Source organism: Callorhinus ursinus, unplaced genomic scaffold (assembly GCF_003265705.2).
Source record: "Callorhinus ursinus isolate GAN/ISIS: 27379988/994484 unplaced genomic scaffold, GSC_fseal_2.0 scaffold43, whole genome shotgun sequence".
NCBI classification, from domain to species: Eukaryota; Metazoa; Chordata; class Mammalia; order Carnivora; family Otariidae; genus Callorhinus; species Callorhinus ursinus.
In genome coordinates, this window is record NW_027397105.1 from 1,624,798 (window position 1) to 1,643,905 (window position 19,108).

The 19,108-nt window shown below is 63.8% G+C and overlaps 2 protein-coding genes across 6 annotated transcripts in view; both read left to right on the forward strand.

Annotated features, from left to right (window-relative positions):
* Nucleotides 1–815: 815 nt before the first annotated feature.
* INCA1 (inhibitor of CDK, cyclin A1 interacting protein 1) lies at nucleotides 816–5,327 on the forward strand. Its single transcript, XM_025864317.2, has 6 exons — nucleotides 816–1,221; nucleotides 3,311–3,424; nucleotides 3,633–3,672; nucleotides 3,927–4,120; nucleotides 4,531–4,696; nucleotides 4,894–5,327. The coding sequence occupies exons 1-6, from the start codon at nucleotides 1,145–1,147 to the stop codon at nucleotides 5,041–5,043; spliced, it is 741 nt and encodes a 246-aa protein (XP_025720102.2). The 5' UTR covers nucleotides 816–1,144; the 3' UTR covers nucleotides 5,044–5,327.
* Nucleotides 5,328–5,516: 189 nt separating this feature from the next.
* CAMTA2 (calmodulin binding transcription activator 2) overlaps nucleotides 5,517–19,108 on the forward strand; it is a 14,595-nt gene continuing 1,003 nt past the window's right edge. Inside the window, exons 1-21 of one of the 5 annotated variants that reach the window (XM_073881567.1) lie at nucleotides 5,517–5,631; nucleotides 6,907–7,001; nucleotides 7,197–7,300; nucleotides 8,398–8,465; nucleotides 8,548–8,683; nucleotides 9,154–9,240; nucleotides 9,418–9,571; nucleotides 9,838–9,972; nucleotides 10,455–11,389; nucleotides 11,959–12,085; nucleotides 13,197–13,331; nucleotides 14,918–15,033; nucleotides 15,598–15,782; nucleotides 16,053–16,131; nucleotides 16,237–16,459; nucleotides 16,550–16,854; nucleotides 17,669–17,865; nucleotides 18,112–18,295; nucleotides 18,396–18,467; nucleotides 18,683–18,703; nucleotides 18,867–19,054. In XM_073881567.1, the coding sequence (XP_073737668.1) occupies nucleotides 6,971–7,001; nucleotides 7,197–7,300; nucleotides 8,398–8,465; nucleotides 8,548–8,683; nucleotides 9,154–9,240; nucleotides 9,418–9,571; nucleotides 9,838–9,972; nucleotides 10,455–11,389; nucleotides 11,959–12,085; nucleotides 13,197–13,331; nucleotides 14,918–15,033; nucleotides 15,598–15,782; nucleotides 16,053–16,131; nucleotides 16,237–16,459; nucleotides 16,550–16,854; nucleotides 17,669–17,865; nucleotides 18,112–18,295; nucleotides 18,396–18,467; nucleotides 18,683–18,703; nucleotides 18,867–19,054 (3,482 nt within the window). In that variant the 5' untranslated portion in view covers nucleotides 5,517–5,631; nucleotides 6,907–6,970. Of the gene's footprint in view, nucleotides 5,632–5,921; nucleotides 6,216–6,906; nucleotides 7,002–7,196; nucleotides 7,301–8,397; nucleotides 8,466–8,547; nucleotides 8,684–9,153; nucleotides 9,241–9,417; nucleotides 9,572–9,837; nucleotides 9,973–10,454; nucleotides 11,390–11,958; nucleotides 12,086–13,196; nucleotides 13,332–14,917; nucleotides 15,034–15,597; nucleotides 15,783–16,052; nucleotides 16,132–16,236; nucleotides 16,460–16,549; nucleotides 16,855–17,668; nucleotides 17,866–18,111; nucleotides 18,296–18,395; nucleotides 18,468–18,682; nucleotides 18,704–18,866; nucleotides 19,055–19,108 lie in introns of those variants that run through there. The other 4 variants (XM_073881565.1, XM_073881566.1, XM_025864026.2 and 1 more) reach the window with 4 other exon arrangements.

Genomic DNA, 19,108 nt, shown 5'->3' on the forward strand with positions numbered 1-19,108 from the left:
GGGGGGGGGCAGGGGGGCGGGCCCTGGAGGGGACCCAGGCCCCGGACCCGCGCACGTCGCCGCCGTCGGAGGCGCGCCCAGGGGCGGAGCCGCCCGTCGCGTCGCGCCCCGCCCAGGGTGGGCCCCGCCCCGGCCCCGCCCCGGCCCCGCCCCCGGGTGCGCGGCGCGCCGGCTCCGCCGCTGCGCTCCCGTCAGCGCCTCTGCCCTCCGCGCCCGGCCTGGCGTTCTAGAACCCGCCGCGCCGCCGCCGCCTCAGGTGCGGGGCCCTGGCGCGGGCGGCGGCGCTGTGCGCTCCCGTCCGCTCCCCGGCCCGGCCCGCAGGTGGCGCAAGCCCGGCCGGAGCCTGGGCGCCGTCTCGGGCCCGGCCTGCCCCCGACACCCGGGCCGGGCCTCCGCCTCGCCGGGCTCCGCCCTCAGGCCGCCGCTCCCCGCTCTCTCCGGCCCGGGACCCCCGCCCCGCGCGCTGGCGCGCTCAGGTGGCCGCGCAGGGCCTGGGCCACCTCCCGGGCCGGAGAGAGCGGGGAGCGGGAGCGCCCGCTTGGAGCCCCTGAGCTCGGCCTACCCGCCCCGGGGCCGGGGCCCCCCGCGCAGACCCCCTCCTCTGGCGTGTCCTCGCCTGCTCTCTGCGCCCGGCCGCCCCCGAGCCTGCCCCCCGGTTCCCGCACGCAGTCCCGACCGCCCCCTCCTCCGCTCCCTGCCCGGAGCCGGCGGGGACCGCTCTGCCCTGCCCCGTGTGACTGTCGTGGGCCCTCACACCGGACCATTTACCAGCGCTCAGCTGTGGGCGCCCAACCGGCGGTCTGCACCGACGACCCCCAAGCCCCTCTGCCCTACCAGTCTCCGCCCGCCTGTCCTGCCACCGTCCCAAGCCACCGTCTGTAGGTCTCGCTGACTCTGCGCGTTTGGCTCCGGGAAATTAATTTCCTGATTTATCTTTAACGTCCACCTTCCCCGTGCTCGCTGCCTTTAAACTGAGTGTGTGGTCAGCTCCTAAACATGCCCAGCACTAGAAACGCCCCTGAAGCTCTCCTTCCTTTTTCGTGAACCACAGACCCTCTTCCCGATCGCTAGGTCTTCGGCTGGTCTCGTCCCTTCGGCCGCGGCGTGAGTGAATGATTCATTTTCCATTATCCTCCCAGCACCAATGAGGAGACTGGGTCCGGCCACCCAGCCCAGTCCAGTCGTGCAGGAAAATGGAGACCACCTCATCCCCTTTGCCAAGTGAGTCCTCCCCACCCAGTGGGGATGGGGTGGAGGGAAGCCTGCACGCCTGGCTCCTTCCCCGACAGGAGTCGCAAATAAGGAACAAGAAGCTCAGTGCCTGGTCTCAGAGGACCGATGATTCGTTAAGTTGTTCCGCAAATAGTTTTTGTCCAGAACTACAGCGTTCTGGACGTGATATTGGGCACCGAGGATTCAACAGTTAGATAAGGGATAGAGATAAACAGAACTTATTTTCTGGAGGGAGGAGACAGAAGGTCCAAACGTAAATATAATTTCAGTTGGAAGTATCATAGAAAAATAAAAGACGAGCGTAATGTAATGCAAAATGGAAGGTTCTGGAGACACAAGTTTGGATAGGGTGATTGTGGAAGACCATTCTGGGGAGGTGAGTTTGAACTGAGATCTGGAAAACTGAGAAGCAGCCGGTCTGATAACAGCCCGGGTTGGGGCAGGGGGCGTGTGAGGGGGTGGTAAGCCCCAACAAAGAAATAAGCGCAGTATCTTGTAGGACCAGGAAGCAGGCCAGTGAAACTGAAACGTCACGATCAAGGGAAACGTAGAGAGTAGGGTCGGACAGTCAGGCAGAAGCCAGCTCACACGGGACCTTCCAAGCCACTGAAAAGGGTTTGGATTTTATCCTAAGGGCAGTGGGGATCAGTGGAAGGTTTTCAGCAGGGAAACGGCATGAGCAGACTTTTTTCTTTCTCCCCAATTTCTTTATTGTGAAAAATGTCAAACAAATACCGAAGTAGAGAAAATACCCATCATGAAGCCAGTGTGCCCTTGCCGGCATCTTCAAAAATTATCATTCCAGGGACGATCATTTCATCTGTGCGACCGTCCAGCCTCCTCCTCCTCCTCAGATTATTTTGAAGTAAATCTCAATCTGTCTGTCATTTCACACAACCATGTTTAAAGGGTAACTCACTCTGCTCCGGGCAGAAGAGATGATTGGGGGTTAGGAGGGTGGAAGCAGGGAGAGCGGGAGGAACCCACTGCAGTAGTCCGGGCCGGGGTAGATGAGCCGAAGAGTGGCGGTGGAAGTGGAAAGGCTGAGGAGTGGTCAAATCGGGGGTATTTTATTTTATTTTTTATCTTTTTAAAGTTTAAGTGAAACTTTTTTTAAAAATCAAAAAAAAAAATTTTTTTTTTTTTTTTTTAATGCAAGGAGCTCCACACTGCCCAGCATGGGGCTTGAACTCACAACCCTGAGATCAAGGGTGGCATGCTCTCCCCAGTGAGCCAGCCAAGCGCCCCCCGCCTTTTTTTAGTTTAAGTGAACCTTTATTTTTTAACTTTCTCATTTTAAGTAAAACCTGGGTATATTTTCGATGTAGCGCTGACACGACTTGCTGATAGACTGGATATGGGAGTTGAGGGAAAGTGAGGCATACCAGGTTTGTGGGTTCTAGCAGCTGGGCATCTGGGGGGCCTTCCCGGGAGGTGGGGAAGGCCGGGGAGGAGATGTGGACTCCATGTGTGGAGTCCAGGCGAGGATAGGGATCTGGGAGTCCGTAGCACACTGGTAGTATTTAAAGTCACGGGCCTGGGGGAGATCCCATAAGGGGAGGTGGAGACGAGAAGAGAGAGAATGCAGGCCAACCCCTAGGACACTCCCCTGGAGAGCAGGAGGCCAGTCTGCATGTAGTCTGGGGACTTTGGAAGTGCTGGGCCCTGTTCTCAAACCCCTCTGCACACCCCTTGCTACTTAGAAGGATAGCAGTTTATCTGAGTTAGGGGAGACAAAGCAGGAGTGAACGGAGGTTCTGCTCCGCTGGGCCCTTGCACTGACCAGCCGGAACCTGCCTGTCACATCAGCGGAGCCGTTGGGGCCTTCCTCTGTAACAGCTGAATGCGGTGTTCTCTGGTTGCTGGGCGTAGACGTTTGAGATTTGGCCTGAGATCCGAGGCTCAAACAACTGCAGTCTCCAGTCTCGCAAAGCAGAGATCTCACTACCTCCTCAGCGGAAACGGCTAGGAGAGCACGTGGCCGGAGGGTCCCACGGAAAGACGGGACCCCTGAATCCCTGGAGCGAGCGGATGCTGCGAGGGGTGAGCCAGCCCCAAGCCTCCCTTGTCCTCTTAGGTGTTCCAGAGTGGTCCGCCGCTCGGCACCCCCTGGCTTGGCTTCCCAGAGCCTTGGACTGCCGCCCCAGCGATCCGGAGCCCTTTTCTGGAAGAACCTTAGCCAAAGGCCCAGGTGGGTAGACACAGAGAAAAGGGGAGGGAAGTAAGACTGTGGAGTTTTGCACTAAGCCTTACAGCAATAAGCCCTCGTCTGGGGACCCCTGGCCGATGGACACCGTAGCTCCTACTGCCGGGTGGACAGGTGCTTGGGAGACGCGGGCCAAGAAACAATTACAGGTGGGGGTGTCCTCTGCACATAGCTCTCCTTTTGTGCTTTACAGCCCCACCTGGACGGAAGAACAGTACACCCCACCCCTGCTGGTATGACGAACGTTGTGCCCTTCGGCACTCCTTGGTTAAAATCATACCCGCTGCTATCCTATCCTCAGCTAAACTTACCACCTCTTCCCTCTGCTGTCCACCGGCACGGACCACACCCGCCTTTCTCTGCATCAGTCACCCTGTTTCCATGATCTGGGCTTCCCAAGACCCCTGACTCCCTGTTTTAGTCCAAGCCCTCCCTTGAGAGGCCCAGTTCTGCCCTCTGGCCCCTTTCCCCCCCTTCTCGGGCACAGAGAGCCACTGGATGCTCCCAGCCTGGCCTGTACACCCTGGAGGGGCTCCCACCACCAGAGGTGCTTTGCAGAAGAAAGAGAAGGAGACCACGTTTGGCAGGAATGCAGCAGGGACCTGCGGGCGTCCCAGCCCGGGTGAAGGCAGTCACTTATCACCTGGAGGATCTAAGGAGGCGACAGAGACTCATCAATGAGTAAGGAGAGAGACATCTGGGCTCTGGGAGCCAAGCAGGGTTTGGGGGCAGGAGGGTTTGAACTAAGGAAGGGGTTGAGAGCTTTGAAGGAACTGGGGGCTGTACAGAGACGGGAACTGGGGGTGGAGGATGAACCACAGGAGCTGCAAGCAGTGAAAACAGGGTCACTGAGGACAGGAAAGCCGTCCACAGAACTGGAGGGTCGTGGGTAGCCACGGGTCACGTCTGAGGCCCCGGACTGAGGGTGCTCCAGTCTGCAGGGGCAAGGAAGCTGGGGACGGACGGTTGGAAGTCCAGTGATAACACCCCTGGGTCCCAGCAGGAAGTATTTCAGGGCAGAGAGGTGAAGAGCGGAGAGACAGGAAGCCTGGCCTCCAGGCCCCGCGTTCCTAAGCCTCACATCACCACAGACAGAAGAAGGCCCAGTGGGGCAGCTCTGGGGCTGCATCTGAGCCCCTGGCACTAGCCGATGACCACCGTGGAGTCCCCAATGCCACCGCATACCGGGGTCCGGAAGAGGACAGGGCTGCCTACCCACAGGAAGACGGCCACCCTCTCACGGCTGGCCGGCCCCAGGTCTGCTGCGGGAACCTGGTGGGGTGGAGGAGGGTGCGGGGGCCCCCTGGTCTTGCGAGGAGGGACAGCGGGAGGCCGGAGCCCCAGGCTGGGTGGCACGCCTGGAGAGGAACAAAACACAGAGAGGCTGGGGGGGTGCCTGGGCTTGGGGGCTAGGAAATCCGGAGAGACCGCCCTTCCCGTTCTCATCCTTACAGCTGCTCTGGTCTCCCTGGAGCCCCCTGGGCCGCGGGGGGGGGTCTTGCCTCCCCAGGCGGCTGGGCTCCCTGGCCTCCTTCAGCGCTGTCACAGCCAGCAGGAAGCTCCTCTGCAAGCCCTGGGGGATGGAGGTGCAGTCTGAGGAGTGAGGACGGACCCCATGCCCCCGATGCCGCCCGCTGCCCCCGCCCCCAGGGCCCCAGCCTGGTTGGCGGCCCTGGAGCCTCCCCCACTTGTGACAGCGAGGCGTGTCCCCCTCCTCAGCCTCTCCCAGCTGCCCCCACCCCCAGCACTGGGCGCTAACAGCCCCCTTGGCCTCCCTGGTCAACCCGCTCCTCGCGGGGCTCCCCGGGGCCGGCTGCCCACCGGCCCCCCCCGCCCCGCCAGGCCCGATCCCCGGCCTCTGTTCTGACATTAAAAAGCAAAGCAAGTCGAGCCCGGAGTGTCTTTCTGCCCGGGGAGCGGTGATGGGGAGGCTCGTGGGGAGGGAGGGCGCCGTCCCCTCCTGCAGGACCAGCTAAAGCGAAGCCGGGCTGGGTCCCGCCGGACCCCGCAGGCCTGCCCCCGGCCCGCCCCGCGGCCGCCGCCCCGGGCTGCGCGGCCGCCCCCCATCCCCTTAACGGGGAGGCCCCGCCCCGTGCGCAGTGACGTCGGACGCCGCTGTCAGCGGGCGCCGGGGGGGGGGTCGGTGTGGGGTAGAATGGCCGCTGCCGCCGTCACCCGCGGGACCCCGGGAGGTAAGCGCCGGGGCCTCTCGCCCGCCTCTCCGCCCCCGCGCCAGGGGGCGCCGCTACGGGGCCGGGCCGCGGGCGCGCTGCGCGGGGACCCCCGCCCCTCCTCCCGGCTCGCCCCCAAGCCGGCTCCCGTCCTCCTCCCCCGCGCCAGGGGGCGCCGCAACGCGCCGGGCCCCGCGGCGGACCTGCGGCGCCGGCACCGCCGGGGGACCCCGCGCCCCGGCCCCCGGCCCGGCCCTCGCCGCCGTGCGCCCGCGGGCTCTGCCCCGCGTCGTCTCCGGAGCGCCCCAGCGTGCGGGCGGGCGGCGGACCCTCCCACGTCGGGGCTTCTCCGGGGACCCCCGCCCGGGGCCGCTCGGCGCCCTGGCAGGCGGCCGGGCCGGGACTGCGCACCTGCGCCCTGGGGCGGAGTCCTTACCCCGACCAGCTGCCCTGCACACAGCTAGCGCGGACGGGCCTCCTCCCCTCTCCACCGCGGACACCTGGCGGAGCCCGCCGCCCGGAGCCCGCGCTGAGAGCATCCTCCAGCTTCCATCTGTTCCCTCGGGAGGGTGGGGGCTCAGGCTGGAGCCAGAGCGGTAGATGGGGTACGGTGGGCCTGGAGGCCCCGGGAAGCGGAGGCATTTGGGGAGAGCGCTGGTGGAGGAGGGGCGGGGAGGGCCGGGAGCCTCAGGGTGGAGGATGGGTCGTCCTGGGGGTGGGAAGCCGAGGCCTGGGTACCTGGCCCAGATCCGACCTGGAGGGGAGGGAGGAGGTTACGATCAGTCGTCAGATATGCCCTTCCCCTTGCAAATATCAAATCGAGAAGGAACCCAGGGTGTGTCTTGTTAAGGCCCAGCTCTCCGGCGGACTTAGGTCTCCAGCCCTCCCCCCAGCATCTAGGCTCCCATTTGCCGAACCGTCCTCCAAGGACCAGGTCCCCGAAGTGCCAGCCCCCAGGCCCTGACCCCACCGTAGCCCCAGCTTCCACAGAGAGCCCCTGCTGTAGGGCCTGGGAAACGCCAGCCCTGCCAGCCTCCCCCTCCCCCGCCCGCTCGTCTCTTCCTGATGACTCTGTCGGTGGTGTCTCCCCACCCTGCTGGTTCCTGGCACCGGGTCTGGATTCTCCCTCTCCTCCATGCCCAGCTCTACTCAAATCTCAGTCTGGCCCCTTCCCCCTGCCTCCTCATCTTTCCCGGCTACCAGGACACAGTTCCACACCCCTCTCCCAGCTCCTCCTCCTCATCCTGGGTCAATGTGGGGGGGCTTCTGCCATGACCTTGTTCTCTCCCTTCCCAGCACAGACTCCCCCTCCCCCCGGCCCCTCAGGCCGGGGGTGACCTTGCCCCCTGGAGCCCTCACCATGAATACCAAGGACACCACCGAGGTTGCCGGTGAGTTCACAGCCCAGGTTGCCAGCCCTTCTTTCTCCCGGCTGTGGTGACCCTTGAGTTCTTGCGTCCCTGCTCCCCTTGTCATGGTTCAGCACCCCCTCCCCCCACCCAGTGCTTTGGATTCAGCCCCTTTGTCCTGGGCTGTCGGACATGTCGGAGGCAGCACACTGAACCCTCCCTTCTGATTCCCTCTAGAGAACAACCACCACCTGAAAATCTTTCTCCCCAAGAAGCTGCTGGAGTGTCTTCCTCGCTGTCCGCTGCTGCCACCAGAGCGGCTTCGGTGGAATACAAATGAGGTTTTCCAGGGAGCCTTGGGGGGTAGGGCCTGGCAAGGTGGGTTGGAGGATGGCGGATGGGGGTCTTCCTAAGTGCAGAGCACTGCTCTAAGCTCTTTGGGGGCCACAGAGGAGGTGTAGAGACTTGCATCTTATAGGCGCTCACTCCTGGGCACATCCACCCTGGGGGAAAAACAATAGCAAGCAGCAGCAGAATATTTCTTACAAACCGAGCGCTGTGCTCAGCACCTGACCTCAGTTACCTCCCTGAGTCCTTTAATGGCCCTGCGGAGCGGACACTGTTGTTCTCCCCGTGCCATAGAGAAGGAAACGGGTCTACCTCGTGTAGTTGATTTAAGTCTGGAGCCTCTGCTTTTAACCACCGGGAGACGCTGGCTCCTTCTGGAGGCACGGTCCTCATGTTACACACCTTCTGTGTCCTCCCCGCTCCCCACATGCACACACAGTGCTACGTGTGTACCCAGCGCTTGATTATTTCATTAGATGAGAATTGTCAGCAAGAGGACACATGCGTGTGTGATTGCTGTAAATGCAGGAAGGGCCAGGGCAGGGAGCGGGGCTTGGTGGAGATCTGGGAAGGGATGTGGTCTGTGGGATGACTTAGGGTGTCCAGGCTCAGAGAAATGGGTGCACGGCGTTCAGGCCTGGGGGGGACACTAACATTCAGGAGCTCATGGCTCAGGGCACGTTCAGTGGAGAACCCATGGCTGGTCTGGCAGGGATGGTAGGTGGAGTATAGGTAAATGGCGGGAGCGGTTTTATCCCTGGTCTGAGAGAAACTCGGAGTCAGGCTGAGGAATTCGGAATTCCTGGCAGTGTCAAGCCATTGAGGTTTTCTGAGTCAGGAAGTGGCACAAATGGGATTTGGAAAGTGAAGTCAGAGGCGGCACGAAGCACGGAGGGTGGAGAGTTTCGACTTGGCCCTGGCTGAGGAGGAGGGAAGGAGAGATCAGACCTGGGTCTGAGATGGAGCCTGGGACCCAGGAGGGCAGCGGTCCTTGCTGGGAGCCTCCAGTAGCCGCCGGAGCTCAGCGGAGCAGGAGGCCAGCCCCAGAGTCTACACGGGGACCCCCAGCTGAGTGCCCCTTGTCCTACAGGAGATCGCATCCTACTTGATCACCTTTGAGAAGCATGACGAGTGGCTGTCCTGTGCTCCAAAGACAAGGTGAGCGGGTTCGTGAAGGCGGGCAGCGGCTGGGCTCCTGGATTCCCGCCGTAGAACTCAAGGCCAGCCCTCCCCTCGTCAGGCCTCAGAACGGCTCCATCATCCTCTACAACCGCAAGAAGGTGAAGTACCGGAAGGATGGGTACCTGTGGAAGAAGCGGAAGGATGGGAAGACCACTCGAGAGGACCACATGAAGCTGAAGGTCCAGGGCATGGAGGTGAGGCAGGTGTCCAGCCGGCAGCCCTGGCCGCCCTCCTGCGTCCTCAGTGGGGCTCCGGCCCGCCTCCTCCCACCCTCCCGGCCACTCCCCTTCTCACTGCTGTGGCTCAGCCCACGCACCGCCTCCCACGTCCCTCCGTGACCCGGCTCTCTAGGACTCAGGCTCCCCCCGAGGCCGCTCAGGCCTGTTCCCCTCAGGGGTCCAAGGCCTGAACCCCTGAGCACGGTTTCCCTCCCTCGAATCACTGCTCCTCATCTCAGATGCCCTCCCCCTGCCCTCCCTCCTGTATGTCCCGTCGGCCCCGCCTTGTAAGGCCCCCCCAGTGTCCCTGTGGCGCGGGGTCCCGGGATGGGGAGTAGGCGGGGGTGGGCGAGGGCTGACGAGGAACTGGTGGAAAGATTGGATTCCTGCAAAGGGACTGAACAGAGGAAGAGTTGGGGAGCAGACTAGCCCTCCCCCCACCCCAGCCTGTCTCCTGGCAGTGTCTGTACGGCTGCTACGTTCACTCTTCCATCGTCCCCACATTCCATCGGCGCTGTTACTGGCTGCTGCAGGTAAGGGGCCGGGGGCTTCCCGGCTCTTTGAGGGAGGTGGGGTCTGAGATGACGCACTGGGTCCTGAGTTGGAGGAGGAGCCTGGGAAGAGGGCAGAGGGGTGAGGGATGGAGGGCGCCAGGCCTGGGAGGAGAGCGGGCTCCCCACGGCGCTCTGTGTGTGCCCCTGTGCTCTCAGAACCCTGACATCGTGCTTGTGCACTACCTGAACGTCCCAGCCCTGGAGGATTGTGGGAAGGGCTGCAGCCCCATCTTTTGTTCCGTCAGCAGCGACCGTCGCGAGTGGCTCAAGTGGTCCCGGGAGGAGCTGCTGGGGCAGCTGAAGCCCATGTGTAAGGCGCTCCCAGGGGGCGAGGAGACAGGCGCCTCCCGGGGGGGGGGCGGGGGGAGGTCTGTACCCCCCGCGTGGGGTGAGCAGCTCCCTGCGAGCCAGGGGGTGCTTTCCTGAGGGGGCGCGAGGATTCTGGCATGTTCTGAGCTCTCGCCATTGCGGAGAAGGGGCCGAAGGAGGTTTGCGAGCTTTGAGGCTGCTGGCTGGGAGTCTCGGGGCCTGTCCTGTGAGATTCCCCCAGCACCCGCCACCCCAACACTCTTCCAGTTCATGGCATCAAGTGGAGCTGTGGGGGCGGGACAGAGGAGTTCTCTGTGGAGCAGTTGGTGCAACAGATCCTGGACAGCCACCCGGCCAAGCCCGCGCCGCGAACCCACGCCTGCCTCTGCAGTGGGGGCCTCGGTGCGTGACCCCTGACCCTGGAGCTGTCTCCCGGCCAGCGCCCCGCGCTTCCTCGGGCCTCTCTGTCCTGCTAGCATTTGCATGCTGATTTGCATGTCTTTTGCATATCCCAGAAAGAGAGCTGGATGAAGAGGCCTTCCCACCAGGGCACGCTGGCCCAGCCCAGGCTCTCGGTCTGTCTGCTGCCCTTAGTGGCTCTGGGCCACTCCAGCGTGACCGTTTACACCCAGCCCCCGCTTTACTGCTAGTTGGTACCCCGTCGGTTGTGTTCCTACGTCCCTACTTTATGCCTCTACCTGCTTGTCTCAGCTGCTGTCCCCGCAGAGCCCCTCCAGTCCTGTTTAATTTGGGGGTGCACGCCTGCCTCCCAGTGGCCGCAGCCGATAGTACGGCTGCCGCCCGGGGCCGGGTGAGGGAAGCTGGTGACGCTGCAGGGAAGGGACGGTGGAGAACCGCGATCCTCCCGCCCCTTCCCACCGCAGGTTCCGGGAGCCTCACCCACAAGTGCAGCAGCACGAAACACCGCATCATCTCTCCCAAAGTGGAGCCCCGAGCTTTAACACTGACCTCTGTCCCCCATCCCCCGGAGCCCCCTCCGCTGATAGCCCCGCTTCCCCCGGAGCTCCCCAAGGCACATACTTCCCCGTCTTCTTCTTCCTCCTCGTCCTCCTCTTCCTCCGGCTTTGCTGAACCCCTAGAGATCAGACCTAGCCCTCCCACCTCCCGAGGGGGCTCGTCCAGAGGAGGCACCGCAATCCTTCTCCTGACGGGACTGGAGCAGCGGACCGGGGGCTTGACGCCCACCAGGCACTTGGCTCCCCAGGCTGATCCTAGGCCTTCCGTGAGCTTGGCTGTGGTCGTAGGCTCTGAGGCCTCTGCCCCACCAGCTCCTCCCAGCCCTGCCTTTGACCCGGATCGTTTTCTCAACAGCCCCCAGAGGGGCCAGACGTACGGGGGGGGCCAGGGGGTAAGCCCAGACTTCCCCGAGGCAGAGGCCGCCCACACCCCCTGCCCTGCCCTGGAGCCCGCCGCTGCCCTAGAGCCCCAGGCTGCTCGGGGTCCCCCTCCTCCGCCAGGAGCAGGTGGGAGAAGAGGAAATCGCTTCTTCATCCAAGACGATGGCAGTGGGGAGGAGCTCAAGGCCCAGGGGGCCACCCCTCCCGCACCTTCACCCCCTCCTTCACCCCCACCCTCACCTGCCCCCCTGGAGCCGGCAGGCAGGGGAGGCAGAGGGGAGGCCTTGTTTGGAGGAGCTGCTGGGGCCAGCGAACTGGAGCCCTTCAGTCTTGCATCATTCCCAGACCTCATGGGAGAGCTCATCAGCGATGAGGCTCCAGGCGTCCCTGCCCCAGCCACCCAGCTCTCTCCTGCTCTTAGCACCATCACGGACTTCTCCCCAGAGTGGTCCTACCCGGAGGTGAGCCTCAAGCCCCAGGCCCCCTCCGTCTCGCTCAGCCAGCGCTGCCCCCTGCTCTCCCCTGTCTGCGTGGGGGCTTCGCTCCCATCCCGCCCCTCTCTCGACGCAGAGCAGAGCAGAGCGAAGCTGCTCCCCTCGTCTCTGCAGATAGCCTCTCTCCCTCCCTCCCCAACCTCCTGCCTGCCGGGTCGTGTGAGTCCCCCGGGTGCCCTCGACGCGGACTTGGGGAGACCGAGGGTCTGTCCCCTGCAGTAAAGTTCTGCTGTCTGCTGCCCCAGAGAACAAGAGGAGGGACCTTGGTGGGAGCCCAGGGCGAGGGCTTCGGCCCATAACCGCTGTCTGCCAACGAGCTGGTGGCCTTGGGGAAGCAGTGAGTTCCCTGTCCTGGCAGGAGTGCTGGGAGGAGGGCTAGGCTCGCTGGGTCCTGCCCCATCCCTGTACCCCAGAACCTAGCGCAGGGCCTGCCATACCGCACAGGCTCCCGCAGGGTCTGAATTCACGATGAGCGAATGAGTGAACGAACACCCAGCTGAGTTCCAGTGGCATGACTCTGGGCTTTGTCTCTGCAGGGTGGGGTCAAGGTGCTCATCACGGGTCCCTGGACAGAGGCCGCCGAGCATTACTCCTGTGTCTTCGATCACATCGCTGTGCCAGCTTCGCTTGTCCAGCCTGGGGTCTTACGCTGCTACTGTCCTGGTACGGGGGTGGGGAGCGCTCGGGGGAGGGGCAGCTCGCGGGCTGGGGAGCCCCGTGTCCCCCCAACAGGCACGTGAGTCTGGGTGTATGTGTCAGAAGGTCTAGGCTCTGGTGTGAGCAATCTAGTCCTTAGCTGAGTGGCGGCCTTCCGGGTCTGTGGCACCCCCTTCTTGGGAGGTCAGGCATTTGACCTAGCGGGCCTCAGCTGTCCATCCGGGCCCTCTGGCTTGGTTGGAGTCAGTCTCTGGTTCCAGTCCAAGGAGCTCTCAGGAGCATGAGAAGGGAGACATGTTGGTCTCTCTCGACCAGTCTTAGACTAAAGGACACTGCCTCCTAGACCTGGGCCGTCTGGTAAGGTAGCCGTTAGCCATGTGGGCCCGTGGAAATTCATTAGAATGAACTAAAACGGAAGATTTGGCACCTCCCTCACAGCAAGCACACGTTGAGGGTTCAGTAGCCACCCTGCTGGACGGTGCTGATCCAGGACGTGTCCGTCATTGAGAAAGCTCTATTGGACAGCATGGCCTAGAGCTCAGTGCGGAGGCTCCCCTCTGCCTCCGACCGTGCTCCTTACCTGCACCCAGCAGTCAGCGCTGCTCGGGGACCACCAGAGTGACGGGGTGACAGGTCTGCTGTGAGCATGCCCCATTGCGCCAGCCTGGTCCGGGGGTGCGTGAACGGCAAGGGGAGACCAGGGAAGCTGGGTGCTGGGATTTGTCTCAGCCTGTAGTCTGGGGACCGGGGCCTGGTGGTCTCGTTCTCAAGGCCAGAGACACGGCGAGCCCGGGACACAGCTCTCACTGGACCCTGCGGTGAGCAGCTGCTTCTTCTTCCCCGACCTTGGTGACAGGCTCATGACTTCTGTGCCCAGACCTTGGGGGATCAGGCTGCTTCCTAAGCAGAGGTATTCTGTGGACCTTCAGCTCCCAGGCCTGGTGCCAACTTCACCGCAGGGTCACAATCCCAGGTGTCTCAGGCCCAGCCCCCAGTAGGTATTAGGTCCTTGAATGATCGGCATCCCGCCAGCTTTGAAATGTCGTGTGTGGCTCTCACGCGGGGCCGGAGGAGGAGCCAGGGAGAGAGCCCGTGTTGCTGACCCTGCGCCCCCCAGCCCATGAGGTGGGGCTGGTGTCTTTGCAGGTGGCGGGGCGGGAGGGGCCCCTCTCCGCCTCTGTGCTCTTTGAGTATCGAGCCCGCCGGTTCCTGTCACTGCCGAGTACTCAGCTCGACTGGTTGTCACTGGACGGTGAGTACCCCGTGTTGGGCCCAACATTGGAATGGGATGCGCTCCTAGAGCCCCCAGGACTCAGGCGGCCGCCGCCCCGCCCCCAATCTACCACCCTTCCCCCAGCTCCTGCGTCGTGGGTCAGTTCTAAAGGCGGCAGCGACTGTCCCTCCTGTTCTCGCCCCCGGAGACCTTGGAGCCATCTCTGTCCCACAGATGGGCCGTAGGCAGGCGGGGCCAGGAGCAGTGTACGTGCGGTGTACATGGGTGTACGTGGGTGCGCACAAGCACACGTGTGCACTGATGTGCGTATTGCAATTTTCTTGCTGTTTTTCCCTCTACTTTTGAGGACAGGCGTTTGCTGTGAGAAATTTGGGAGTAACAGAGAAGCATAAAGTAGAAAATTGACCATATCACTCCCCAGTGACATTCATCTTTAATACACTTTAGTACATTTTCCTATACAAACAGGCGTGCGTGCACGCGTATGTGTACTTAAGTTGAGAACTGTGTGTGTTCCTTCCCTGGTTCTCCTTCCCGTGCCTCCCAGTGCGGTGTCCCCACGGCCCCCCGCGTCCAGCTCGGGGTCTCCTCCTCTGGGTTTCTCTCCGTTGCGCTGCTGCCCCTGCTGAGCTCACCTCCATCCCTCCCTCCCTCCATCATGCCCCTGCTGTTTCACCCCTGGGGGGCCCCCTCCCAAAGCCCTGCTGTCTGGAGGTGGGGGCTCCTCCCTCCCCCTGCTTCCTGGTTGCACTGTGCCTCCTTCCCTTCTGTGCTGCTTGCTTGGCTCATCTCCCCGCGGTCCTGCCCCTCCGCTCCTTCACCTTGTCGACCCTTCTGCTCGGGGTCCGCCCTCCCCCCCACCGTCCCCTCTAGGCCCTGAGCCCCTTCCGCCCTGGCATCTCAGGCGGGACATCCACGACCTCTGCCCTGCTTCATGCCTGTTTTCCGGTGGCTCCAATCCCCTCCCGCCTCCCCTCCTTGTCCTCGTGTGATCCCAGGAGGGCCCAGACGGAGCCTGGCGTGTGCACGCGTGCCTGTGCGTTCTTGGGCACGGGGCGGGGGAAGAAGAGGAGGAATGGACATGGTGATCCATCTCTGTCACCTTCCAGCCCCGCCATCCTCCTTGTGGACAGCTGCGGGGGGCCGGGTGGAGGGGGTGGTGCTTCTTGAATCACAGCCCCCGAGCTCTCATGGGCAGTGGGTAACAGAGAGGAGGGGCCCTGGAGTCCTTCAGGCCCAGCCTGGGGGACAGAGGTAGTGTCTGGGGCAGGGAGAGCCGACGGAGGGCTCACCTAGAGGGCCAGGGCGTGAGCGTGTGAGCGGGTGTGGGCGTGAGCAATCTGGGGCAGCACAGGGCCGCACGCTGGAATCCCTGCCACGTCTGTGTCCTGAAGGACATGGTTTTGGTTCCAGGTTCTGGTCCCAGGTCAGCGGGACGTGTTAAAAGCTCTAGTTTAAGGACTGCGTCCTGGGTGGGCTGCATGTAGGGTGAGGGGTCAAGGGGGGCCTCCCCTCCCAGGTCGTGGCACAGGGCCAGTTGTGGTGTTGGGGGCACCTCCCAGACCCCGTCCGCCGCTCAGCCTCCCGTACCTCTTCCCCCTCAGACAACCAGTTCCGAATGTCCATTCTGGAGCGGCTAGAGCAGATGGAGAAGCGGATGGCGGACATGGCAGCAGCCGGGCAGGCTACCTGCCGCGGTCCTGACGCACCTCCGATCCAGGTAGCTCCGTGAGGGGGGAGGTCTGGGTGGGGGGCCAAGGAGGGTCCTCCTAGAGAAAACGGCTGTGCTGTGGGGCTCTGGTCCCTCGTGTGCCCAGCCTCCTCCTCCCTGACGTCACCCTGTGGCAGGAGTGGCTATTCTGGGCACCCTCTTGGCATGAGAGGCTTCAGACTATCTCTGATCTGAAGCGGGTGGGGGTGAAGGCGGGGGTGGGGGAGGGGATGGGGAGCCGGGGGGCTGGCACTCATGGGCCCGGGGCTCTGAGGACGAGGACGGGGAGAGGATGCTGGGCCATCTGTGGGCATGGCGCTGACCAGAGCTGCTGTGCAGGCGCACACGGGCAAGGCTGTGTGAGGTCCGGCTGCCGGAGTGGCTGGAGGAAGCCGGCTGTGGGAGTGGGGGACGTCCCGGAGCCCAAGCCGGGAGAGCGGACGGCCCCCAGAGGTCTGGGTGGTAGGAACCTGAAGGGGAGGTGTGGGGAGAGGACAGGCGGGGGTGGCCAGGGCCGTCCCAAGCCAGGGGGCCAGACTCTCAGGTCCCTGCATAAGGGGGTCTGTTCCACAGGATGAAGGCCAGGGGCCCGGCTTTGAGGCACGGGTGGTGGTCTTGGTAGAGAGCATGATCCCACGCTCCACCTGGAGGGGTCCTAAACGTCTGGCGCACGGAAGCCCCTTCCGGGGCATGAGCCTCCTGCACCTGGCCGCTGCCCAGGGCTACGCGCGCCTCATCGAGACCCTGAGCCAGTGGCGGTGAGCAGGGCCTCGGGGAGGGGGTACCAGTGCCAGGGGGCTGAGGCGGGAGCTGTGCTCACTGTGGGAAGAGGGGCTGGGAGAGGGCTCTCACTCGGGGAATTTGAACAGCCCCGACTTGTGATGCTGATTTTGCCTCTTTGAGGGCCTCGCCCCCCTGACCTTAGTGCTTCTAGACTAATTGCTCCCCAGCCCCTTCGATTCTGATGCTACTGCGGCACCTGCCCTTACCCTGACCGGACTCTGGTGTCCCTGCCCCAAATCCTCCAGGAGTGTGGGGACTGGGAGCTTGGACTTAGAGCAAGAGGCTGACCCGCTCAACGTGGACCACTTCTCTTGCACCCCTCTGGTGAGCACATGCAGGGTGGCAGGGGGCCAGGCGTGCTGCCTGGGGGGTCTTGGGGGGGGGGATGCGCAGGGCAGCCCCAGGCCTCACCCCCTCCCCGCCCCGCAGATGTGGGCCTGCGCCCTGGGCCACCTGGAAGCTGCGGTGCTCCTCTTCCGCTGGAACAGGCAGGCGCTGAGCATCCCCGACTCTCTGGGCCGGCTGCCCCTGTCCGTGGCGCACTCACGGGGTCACGTGCGCCTCGCCCGCTGCCTGCAGGAGCTGCAGAGACAGGAAGCTTCAGCGGAGCCCCCGCTCGCCCTGTCGCCCCCCTCCTCCAGCCCCGACACTGGTGAGGGCCGTTCCCAGTCTTTCTGAGGAGGCCGTGGGTGGGAGGAGGGCGGCCAGGGCTCCCGCTACCCTGGCTCCCCTCCCCTCACAGGGCTGAGCAGCGTCTCCTCGCCCTCGGAGCTGTCGGACGGCACCTTCTCTGTCACATCGGCCTACTCCAGTGCCCCAGACGGCAGTCCTCCGCCCGTGCCTCGGCTGGCCTCCGAGATTGCCATGCAGGACATTGTCCCTGGCCAGGTCTCTTCGGGTGCCCCCGAGGCTCCCCTATTCCTCATGGACTGTGAAGCCACCAACCCCCAGGGGCCAACCCCCTCACCGCCTCCTCTCCCACCAGCCCCGGACGGTGGGGCTGCCCCAGAGGACGTGGACGGCCCGCCAGCTGTGGATGTGATCCCGGTACGCAGCGGCCACGGAGCCGTGAGGGGCGGGGTAGGGGCGTGGCGTAGACGCTGAGCATCCCACCAGCAGAAGCAGGGTCTGGCTTCAGTTTGGGAAGAAGGGGCCGGTTACCCTTGTTTTGGGGACAGGCATGGGAACCCTTTGCTTAGCTGCCACCAGAGACTGTGACTCAGAAATCATGAGGCATCAGAGGTGGAACATCCTGGGGAGTGGCCTCAGCTGGAGCTGGGTTGTAGGGGTTCCCCGCTGATCCATGAGGACACAGGGTTCTCTGGGAAGCGGGGTGGCATGATGCAGTGAGGAGCGGGGAGGCCGCCATGGGGTTAACAGCAAGGAGTCTGGGAGCGCAGCACTGCACTGCTCTGCCCAAACCCGGGACCTGCCTGCCTCAGAGAGGCCACCGGACTCACTGCGCAGCACTGAAGCCCAGACACAGAGTACCGCGCTGCATGGGGCCGGCACGGAGCGCACAGCGGGGCGTGGAGGGGGGGTCGGGGGTGCTGGGGTTGTGGGCCCAGCCTCCTGAAGGGCAAGTGCTCCATTCGCTCAGTTCCTGAGTCCCCATCTGGAGCAGGCCCTTCCTGTCCCGTTTTCCACGTCTCCACACAGAGGGCTGTGCACCCACGTGGGAGCCCAGGGGGTGTAAATGCAAGAATCGGAGGGTGGGGAGCAGAGACAGCCGTCCGTGAGGCCTCAGGGTCTGGTGGTGAGGGGTGACGGGGCAGGTCGTGGACGGTGGCTGCGCTGTGGCGGGGTGGGAGCACCTGGCAGTCGGGGCGGCTCTGGACTCGGCAGCTTCTCCTCCATGCAGGTGGACATGATCTCACTGGCCAAGCAGATCATTGAAGCCACACCAGAGCGGATTAAACGAGAGGACTTCTCGGGGCTGCCCGAGGCCGGAGCGCCTATGAGGGAGCGGACAGGGGCCCTTGGGCTCAGCGAGACCATGTCGTGGCTGGCCAGCTACCTGGAGAACGTGGACCATTTCCCCAGCTCAGCCCCTACCAGGTGACCAGCTCAGGACAGCATCCAGACGCGTCCATGGCACATGGGAGCGAGGAAGGAGCCTCTCCCACAGCCAGAGTTCCACTGCGGCTCGGGCCCCAGGGCCTTTGAGGGAAGAATGAACTGGCTGAGGAGCTCCCAGGTCCCTCTCCAGGCTGTCGCTGGAGCTCTCCCTTCACCGCAGTCCCTGAGCAGAAGAGGAGGGCCCTCACACGCCCCGTGACCTCCCTTCTCCCTGTTCCCCTCCAGCGAACTGCCCTTTGAGCGTGGGCGCCTGGCCGTCCCTCCAGCACCCTCCTGGGCAGAGTTTCTGTCTGCTTCCGCCAGCGGCAAGATGGAGAGTGATTTCGCCCTGCTGACGCTGTCGGATCACGAGCAGCGGGAACTGTACGAGGCGGCTCGCGTCATCCAGACAGCCTTCCGAAAGTACAAGGTCAGAGGGCTGGGGAGATTGTGGGCTCACGGCCAGCTGAAGGGCAGGTCAGGAGTGGCCAGGTGGGCCCCTGGGGGCTGACTTCCTTGTCCTGCCCCAGGGCCGGAGGCTGAAGGAGCAGCAGGAGGTGGCAGCGGCCGTGATCCAGCGCTGCTACCGGAAGTACAAGCAGGTGAGAGCCGGGGCTCTGGACAGCGCACCCGCACACGCGCACACCTGCACACGCTCACCTGCACACAGGTACCCGCACACACGGACCTGCACGCACACCTGCACACGGGTACCCGTACACGCGCACCCACACACACACACACGCACCCGTACACGCGTGCGCACCCCCACTCCAGAGCGCTGCTGAAGCCCTAACTCCCCTTCTCTCTCCACAAGCTGACCTGGATTGCGCTTAAGGTATCAGGCATGAGGTCTGGGTGGGAGGTTGTCCGTGATGATTCGGCCTTTCCGTGAGCGTGTGGATTAGAGACTTGCACCAGCTGAACCTGGGGGTGACCCGCAGGGGTCCAGGTCTCTGTACCTGCAGTTCAGCCCCCGTCCCCTCCCCCCATGTCTGCAGTTTGCACTCTATAAGAAGATGACCCAGGCGGCCATCCTGATCCAGAGCAAGTTCCGAAGCTACTATGAACAGAAGCGGTTTCAGCAGAGCCGCCGGGCGGCTGTACTCATCCAGCAGCACTACCGCTCCTACCGCCGCCGGCCCGGGCCTCCCCACCGGCCGACGGGCAGCCTGCCCGCCCGCAGCAAGTACGGCCGCCTGCAGCCCTCCACGTCCAGGCCCGAAGCCCCGAGCCCAGCACC